At 38.3% G+C, this 10,000-nt stretch overlaps 1 protein-coding gene across 1 annotated transcript in view; it reads right to left on the bottom strand.

The window, feature by feature from the left end:
• Positions 1-10,000, bottom strand: part of LOC137626708 (tropomyosin-like) — a 78,858-nt gene that overhangs the window by 59,754 nt on the left and 9,104 nt on the right. The window contains exon 2 of the mRNA XM_068357716.1: positions 9,404-9,464. Coding sequence (XP_068213817.1) covers positions 9,404-9,464 — 61 coding nt within the window. The remainder of the gene's footprint in view (positions 1-9,403; positions 9,465-10,000) is intronic.

Here is a 10,000-nt window from a genome sequence, read left to right as displayed (position 1 = left end):
CCATTGGTGAAAGGATTCCAGTATCGCTTCTATATGGGCCTAATCTATAAAGTGAATTTCTATCATTAAATATAGAAGAGAAATAGAGAATTCCAAAGATTTAAATCACTTGGAGTTTCATAGACTTTTTCTGCCTTTTATGCAAAGAATTGGTGTTTGAAATTACATTCAAGTATATATATATATATATATATATATATATATATATATATATAATATATATATGTGTGTGTGTGTGTGTATAGATATATATATATATATATATAATTTATATATATATATATATATAATATATATATATATACAGTATATATATATATATATATATATATATATATATATATATATATACATATATATATATATATATATATATATATATATATATATATATATATACAGTAATATATATATATATATATATATATATATATATATATATATATATATATATAGAGCTTGCATATGATTTCTATATATATATATATATATATATATATATATATATATATATTATATATATATATACTGTATACACACACATATATATATATATATATATATATACAAACTTGCATATGATATCCATATGTATTTATACATATCAACATATATATATAAATATATATATAATATATATATATATATATATATATATATGTGTGTGTGTGTGTGTGTATATATATATACTTATATCCTGTAAATATATATATTATATATATATATATATATATTTATATATATATATATATATATATATATATGTGTGTGTGTGTGTGTGTGTGTGTGTGTGTGTGTATATATATATACTTATATCCTGTAAATATATATATATATATATATATATATATATATATATATATATATATATACTATATGTATATATAATATATTATATATATATATATATATATATTATATATATATATATATATATATATATATATAATATATATATATATATATTATATATATATATATATATATTAAAGGGTAAAATCCACAGGAAACAGGAAAGGGAAAAGACCAGGTACCAAGCGCTTTCGTGTATTACGTACATTTCTTCAGGGTACAAAGTGAAATAGAACATAAAATCATACAACAAAGAAACCTAACAAAACTGAAATAAAAGCCACAACTAGCAAAGCATCATCAATATGCTAAAATAACAAACAGTCGTTAAAAATGAATAAACAATTGTAGTTTAAAATAAAATACTAGTAATATAACAATCGTTAAACTAAATGTTTACATTGTACTTCCTTACAATTTCATTAACAAGATGAGTGTCTAGTTTAAAAAGACCAGAACTGAGATTTAAAATTTGATTATTAAAATATTTAATAAAAGCAGATTCAATAATATTTCTTTTAACAAGATTTTTACAAAATAAAATCTCTGAGGAGTTTTCCCAGTCAATACAGTGGTTAAAATCGTTCATGTGGACAAACAAGGCACTAGACATTTGTCCTGTCCTAACTGCATAACGATGTTGTTTAATTCGGTTGCTAAGCAATTTTCCGGTTTGACCTACATATTTCTTGTCACAACCAGTACATGGAATTATGTAAATAGAGCCACTATTACAATTTGGAGAATTATTTATTAGGACATTCTTTACCGTTCCTGAACTTTTTAAAACTAAATTTACTTTGAATATTTTCAATAAATCTTTTATATAAGCAAAGTTTTCATTGTATGGAAGTGCCAGCACATTCTCATTCTTAAAAGGTTCCCTATTCTTGTCGGAATAAATATATGCCTAGCTTTCTGTAGAGACTTGTCAATTAAAACTTTAGGATATTTTAATTTAATTCCTATGTCATTAATTCTACGAAATTCTGCGTCTATAAATTCGGGGCTGCAAATCCTTAAAGCCCTTAAAAACATACTTGAAAAAACAGAAACTTTTACACTAGTTTGATGGTTTGAATAAAAATGAATGTGGGAGCAAACATTAGTAGGTTTCCTGTAAATATCAAAAACAAAGCCTCTATTATTTCTATGCACTAAAACATCTAAAAATGGCAATTTACAATGATTCTCTTCTTCAATAGTGAATTTTATGGAGTATACTAAACTATTTAACTTTTCCAAAAAAATATTTAGATTCTCATATGTAGGCCAAACACAAAAAATATCGTCAACATAACGAAACCAAAGAACCCCTTTAGGCAAAATCGCTGGCAACAGTTTTACTTCGAAAAATTCCATGTAAAGGTTACGATTTTGCCTAAAGGGGGTTCTTTGGTTTCGTTATGTTGACGATATTTTTTGTGTTTGGCCTACATATGAGAATCTAAATATTTTTTTGGAAAAGTTAAATAGTTTAGTATACTCCATAAAATTCACTATTGAAGAAGAGAATCATTGTAAATTGCCATTTTTAGATGTTTTAGTGCATAGAAATAATAGAGGCTTTGTTTTTGATATTTACAGGAAACCTACTAATGTTTGCTCCCACATTCATTTTTATTCAAACCATCAAACTAGTGTAAAAGTTTCTGTTTTTTCAAGTATGTTTTTAAGGGCTTTAAGGATTTGCAGCCCCGAATTTATAGACGCAGAATTTCGTAGAATTAATGACATAGGAATTAAATTAAAATATCCTAAAGTTTTAATTGACAAGTCTCTACAGAAAGCTAGGCATATATTTTATTCCGACAAGAATAGGGAACCTTTTAAGAATGAGAATGTGCTGGCACTTCCATACAATGAAAACTTTGCTTATATAAAAGATTTATTGAAAATATTCAAAGTAAATTTAGTTTTTAAAAGTTCAGGAACGGTAAAGAATGTCCTAATAAATAATTCTCCAAATTGTAATAGTGGCTCTATTTACATAATTCCATGTACTGGTTGTGACAAGAAATATGTAGGTCAAACCGGAAATTGCTTAGCAACCGAATTAAACAACATCGTTATGCAGTTAGGACAGGACAAATGTCTAGTGCCTTGTTTGTCACATGAACGATTTTAACCACTGTATTGATTGGGAAAACTCCTCAGAGATTTTATTTTGTAAAAATCTTGTTAAAGAAATATTATTGAATCTGCTTTTATTAAATATTTTAATAATCAAATTTAAATCTCAGTTCTGGTCTTTTTAAACTAGACACTCATCTTGTTAATGAAATTGTAAGGAAGTACAATGTAAACATTTAGTTTAACGATTGTTATATTACTAGTATTTTATTTTAAACTACAATTGTTTATTCATTTTTAACGACTGTTTGTTATTTTAGCATATTGATGATGCTTTGCTAGTTTGTGGCTTTTATTTCAGTTTTGTTAGGTTTCTTTGTTGTATGATTTTATGTTCTATTTCACTTTGTACCCTGAAGAAGTGTACGTAATACACGAAAGCGCTTGGTACCTGGTCTTTTCCTTTCCTGTTTCCTGTGGATTTTACCCTTTAATATATGTCACGTGCAGTTTGTGACTGATAAGTAATATATATATATATATATATATATATATATATATATATATATATTATATATAGTATATATATATATATATATAGATATATATATTTATATATATATATATATATATATATATATATATATATTATATATATATATATATATATGTCTATATATATATATATATATATATATATATATATATATATATATATATATATATATATAGATAATAGATATATTTATGTCCCCTTCCTGAGTGGGACTACCTTAATATGGTGAAAGGGTTTATGTATCTCCATGATCAGCAAAGCTGCACTAGTCAGGGATACCCTTACTAGTTTGGCTGTGAACCATCAGACTAAAGTCTCCCACCTTCACCAATTCACAATGGCCAGCATGTTGATGAAAATGACCAAACCCCAGACTTGACTAAGTACATGTCTGAGGCCTTTATCCTACAGTGTACTAGAAACCTGTGCAATAGCCACTTATGTCCTGATGGTGACTGACATATAGCGGAACTTGCAAGGAAAGTGAACTTACTTTTCACTTAACCATGTTGGAAACACGTTCAAGGTCTGACAGGTATGGCAGAGAGAAGAGAGAGAGAGAGAGAGAGAGAGAGAGAGAGAGAGAGAGAGAGAGAGAGAGAGATTCAAATGCTTATATGAAGCTTTTTATAAATAGATCAGTGAAGAGAGAGAGAGAGAGAGAGAGAGAGAGAGAGAGAGAGAGAGAGAGAGAGATTTAGCCATAAGCCTATACTAAGCTTTTGTTATGAATAGGTCAGAGAGAGAGAGAGAGAGAGAGAGAGAGAGAGAGAGAGAGAGAGAGAGAGAGAGAGATTATCAATTTAAATAGTCATTTCGATATTTGAAAGAAAAATTGTTGAAGCAAACATTTTTGGACCATTTCAATCACTTGATTATAGCTCTAATGTAATTATAGTTAATTCTAATAATAATTATTATCAACATTATAATATCCCGGGTGAGATGAAGTCTTAGAAATGTAACCAACCGTGTTCACACAATTGTACATAATTCCTTTTGTATATATTATGCTTGTATCTTCGCTCTTCCCTCGCACTAAAACGAACATGAAAATTCATGTCTGGTTTTTCCTCTGTAATATTGTCTGTTTGTGAACTTGTTATGTCCTGTTGCCTTGAGTTTTGTATATAAGGAGAGTGTTCCACAATAATATAATTCAGTCGTTTCCATCTGCCTTTGAGTTCACACCCTTACTCGGCGCCGTCACATTGGTGACCCCGGAAGTCGACCTCGCTCCCACTGCCTTCCTCCCCACCTCCCTCGCCCCTCCATCGTTGGTACTATGACGGAGACGGACTCTACAGTTTTTACTACAGCAGTTGGCGCTGTGGCCGCCCCATTGAAACTTTCACCGTTCGCCAGCAGAGAAGCGTTTGCTTGGTTTCACGCGCTGAAGTCCACTTTTGTATCAGGGGTGTGACTAGCTCAACACCAAAGCGGATTATGTTCTCGCGGCGATGACCGAGGACACCTTCCCAGAAATATCCGACTGGCTTTGTGAACAAGGAGACACCCAATAGCGTATGACGCCCTCAAAACATACCTTCTGCAGCAGTACTCGCCGTCGCCAGCCGCCCGTATAGCAAAGCTTTTTCAGCTCTCGAACAACCGTTGGGGGACCAAAGGGCTTCGCTTGCCCTCAGGGAAATGACCAGTATCGCTCGCCTTCAACCTGCCGCAGACGGCTCTCCTCGTGAGGTGAACCTACTCCGTGCCCTTTGGATACGCCGTTTACCTGAACCTGTACGCGCTGCCATACCCGATGTCGATAGTTTACCCATAAAGGACTTGATGACCAAAGCCGACGCCCTTATGGACAGCCACTTCAAGACCACCATCAACGCCTCCACCCCTGACGACGAGGATGCCTATTCAACGTCAACTGAAGCTGACATGAATGCCGTAGGACATACACGCCTACCCCGTGACGTGCCGAAGCGGCGACAAAGCCGCCCACCACCCACCAATCGCTCGCGCCCCAAAGAACGACCTCTACAGCCACTTACTACCTCCCATCCGCCGCAGTTTTGCTATAACCACTTCAGATTCGGGGCAACCGCGAAGAAATGTGCCAAAGATTGTCAGTGCCCAAAAAACGTGTAAGTAGGCCATCGCTTGTGGCGTTGGCCTCCCATGTTTCTAATCTTTTATTTTTACAGGATGCAGGAACGGGCGTGCGATTTTTGGTAGACACGGGTACTTGTCGTTCACTTTTGCCAAGGAAACTCTTCAAGGCACAACGTAGTCTGTCTACATCTGCCGACGTCCGCTTGGTAGCTGCCAACGGATCTGCGATACCCACCTACGGTTACGAGAACCTCACATTATCGTTCGGAAACGGTAAATTCAATTGGAGGTTTCTCGTTGCTGACGTCACAATGCCAATCCTCGATGCGGATTTCCTCTCTCATTTCCACCTTCTGGTCGATGTCGCCCACCGACGATTGGTCAACGCAGACTCGTACTTGTCGACACCTCTTCAACCCGCCCCCTCTAACCTCGCTCCCCACATCAGTGCACCCACGGATGCCTACGCCCACCTCCTCACGTCGTACCCGGAAGTTTTCCGTCCAGAACTTCGCCAAACGCCCACGGTTCCTGCCAAGCACGGTATTTATCACCATATCAAGACGACGGGACCCCCAGTCTTCGCAAAATTCAGACGTCTGGCACCGGAATGATCGGCAGCCGCCAAACAGACGTTCGCCGAAATGGAGAAAATGGGCCTTTGCCAAAAAGCCTCCAGGCCATGGTCGTCACCCTTACAAATCGTTCTGAAGAAAGACGGCTCCCTCCGTCCGTGCGGGGATTACAGGCGCCTAAACATGCAAACAGAACCGGTTCACTACCCCCTCCCAAACATTGCCGATGTAACCTCCTACCTGCACAAAGCGAAGGTTTTCTCTACGCTCGACCTCCTGAAGGGGTATTATCAGGTGCTAATGAACCCAGAAGACATCCCCAAAACCGCCATCACCAGTCCGTTTGGCACATACACCTTCCATTACTCCTGTTTTGGCCTTCGTAATGCTGGGGCAACGTTTCAACGTCTCATGGATGGCATCTTAGGGGACCACCCTTTCTGTGTATGTTATGTGGACGACATACTTGTGTTCTCCTCCTCAAAAGAGGAACACCTCCGTCACCTGCGCATCGTGCTCGACCGCCTGCAACAAAACGGCCTTGTAGTCCGGTACGACAAGTGTACCTTTGGCGCCAACGAAGTGTCGTTCTTAGGGCACCGTATCACTCCTGAAGGAGTCCATCCCCTCCCTGAGAAGGTAGCAGCCGTTCAGAATTTCCCCGCGCCCTCGACCGTCAAAGCTCTGCAGGAATTCTTGGGCATGATCAACTATTATCACCGTTTTCTGCCAGCCATTGCCGCCACTCTTGCTCCCCTCTACGCCTCCCTCAAGGGCAAGCCAAAGGTCCTGAAGTGGGGGTCCCCTTCAAGAAGCAGCCTTCTGCAATGCAAAGAAGGCCCTATCAACTGCTGCGGCTCTCACTTTTCCTATCCCACACGCCCCTCTCCTTCTCTCCACCGATGCCAGCGATGTCGCTATTGGTGCAGTACTCGAGCAGGTGGTCAAAGGCTCGCCCCGCCCATTGGCCTTCTTCAGCAGAAAACTGTCCAAGGCAGAATCGGGTTATTCTACCTTCGATCGAGAATTGCTGGCGGTGCACTTGGCTGTCCGTCACTTTCGCCATTTCTTAGAAGGTACGCCCTTCGTCATTCGCACAGACCACATGCCTCTGGTGCATGCCTTCACTCGACAGTCTGACGCCTGGTCCGCCCGTCAACGCCGACATCTCTCCGCCGTGGCTGAATACAATTGCACCCTCCAATACGGCCCTGGGAAAATGAATCCCGTTGCCGATTCCCTGTCAAGAAACACGTTGGCTGCCGTTCAACTGGGATTAGATTACAACGCCCTGGCTGAAGCCCAACGACAGGATCCAGAGTATCAAGCTTGTAGGATATCCTGCACGTCCCTCCGTTGGGAAGATTTTCCCCTCGAAGACTCCAACACCACCCTCCTCTGTGACGTCAATGCTGGTAGACCGCGACCTTGGATTCCTGCGCTCATGCGCAGACAGGTGTTTGTTTTCATCCATGGCCTTTCACATCCCTCGTGCCGTTCTACTGCACAGCTGCTGAAGGCAAAGTTCATTTGGCACGGCATTTCTAAGGATGCTAAGGATTGGGTCCGCGCCTGTACTTTTTGCCAAACTTCCAAAGTACATCGACACACGGATTCAGGAGTGGGCACCTTTCCTTAACCTCAGCGTCGTTTCGCACACATTCACGTCGACGTTGTAGGCCCCCTACCCACATCACAAGGACATCGTTACCTGTTTACCGTCATCGACCGCTCCACTCGGCCTGAAGCCATTCCCATGGAAACTGCAACGTCCGCCTCATGTACATCTACCTTACTCTCTGGATGGATTTCAAGATTCGGTATCCCTGAGCATATTACTTCTGACAGGGGAACCACTTTCACCTCTCAATTCTGGACATCATAAGCGAATCTCCTGGGCATCACCCTACATCAGACAACGGCCTACAACCCCGCTGCCAATGGAATGGTTGAACATTTTCATCGCACCCTCAAAGCAGCTTTGATGTCCCGCTGCAAGGATTGCAACTGGTTTACTCAGCTTCCCTGGGTCCTCCTTGGACTAAGGACCACTCCTAAAGACGCCCTCGACGTCTCGGCAGCTGAAATGGTGTATGGCGACCCGTTGGTCGTCCCTGCCGAATTTTTTCCTTCTACAACCTCCTCCGACGATCTCCAGCGCATACGTCACGTCGTGGGAAAATTTACTACGTGACGCCAGACTTACAAGCCCCCAGCGAAGCATCACATACCAACGGACTTGCACTCTGCAACGCACGTCTTCCTGCGCAACGACACCAGCAAGACACCACTAACGCCCCCTTACACGGGCCCTTTCCTTGTGATCTGACGCAGTCCGAAAGCATTCCTCCTAAACATTCGGGGAAAAGAAGACTGGGTCTCCATTGATCGTCTAAAACCTGCTTATCTTCTGCCAGATGACCCGCCTACAGTTCGCCTCTCTAGATCAGGGCGCCCTATTTAACATGTACAGTATGTCATTTTTAGGGGGGGAGCCATGTACCAACCGTGTTTCACACAATTGTACATAATTCCTTTTGTATATATTATGCTTGTATCTTCGCTCTTCCCTCGCACTAAAACGAACATGAAAATTCATGTCTGGTTTTTCCTCTGTAATATTGTCTGTCTTGTGAACTTGTTATGTCCTGTTGCCTTGAGGTTTTGTATATAAGGAGAGTGTTCCACAATAATATAACTCAGTCGTTTCCAATCTGCCTTTGAGTTCACACCCTTACTCGGCGCCGTCAAATAAACAAATCAAATATCCTCTTATAAGAAATCTCGGTGACCAAACAGATAGCCCTGCTCTAGTAGACTGCTAGGGAGACACAATAGTAAGTATTCCTGACACTGGTTTGAATGGTCTTATAGTCTTTGCTAGCCCACACCCTCAGACTTTCTTAGATTGTCAGTCCACCGTCTTCTTTTCCTTTCCCTGCTTCTTTTACAATCTCTAGGGACCAATTTTTTTATTGTTAATGTCCATCCTGCTTTTCCAACTAGAGTTGTAGCTTAGATAACAATAACAATAACAATAATAATGATAATAATGATAATAATAATAATATTATTAATAATAATTTTGATAATAATGATAGAAAAAATAATAATAATGATAATGATAATAAAATTACAATGACAATGACAATGACAATGATAATAATAAAGAGTAAATTAGACCAATGTAATATGACCCTAGTCCTTTGAAGCAAAAATCTACACGAGTGAGTTTAACCAATAAAGGAGAAATATCTCAACAGTAAAGCAAACTAACCTTATTTTCTCTTGTACACCTGTTTGAACAGATATATTCACTCTCAGGAACTGTTCTATGTCTGATAAGGGTCATAAAAACTCGTATTGTTAAATTTAGTTAAAATTAAACCACGGGAAAGAAAGAGTTTAAAGAAACCATCTCGTCTCTTCAGATTTTTTGGAAGTATGTTGACATGGGTCCGTTCTTTCCAGTGAAATGGCAAATTGATTCGAAGGTAATGTTTACTTGGGGTTGTTCTTTAAAGTGATTAACCAACAATGTTCTCTCTTCTTGTAGTTTAATTCTATTAACCATGCTTTCTCCATCATGAGGCTTAATACAATTATCTATTTTAGTACATTAAGGGGACCGTCCGCTATGTCCTGCATTTTTTTTTTGTAATTAATCATAATTCACCATTTCTATATATGTTTTAGACATATATAATACCTTCCTTAAGGTAGCAAAAAACATAGGTAAAGAGAAATGGTTATGGAAGTCAAAGTTAGGATTTATAAAGGGAATTTCGTGTTGTCTCTCCTGTTTAGAAGTGTTGCCCCACTGGTAAATATAGGAAAAGGATAGAAGTTGAACATTTATTTTGTCTATTATTTG

The sequence above is a fragment of the Palaemon carinicauda genome, chromosome 34 (genome assembly GCF_036898095.1).
Source record: "Palaemon carinicauda isolate YSFRI2023 chromosome 34, ASM3689809v2, whole genome shotgun sequence".
Lineage (NCBI taxonomy): Eukaryota > Metazoa > Arthropoda > Malacostraca > Decapoda > Palaemonidae > Palaemon > Palaemon carinicauda.
This window is presented reverse-complemented; position numbering and strand designations above follow the sequence as displayed.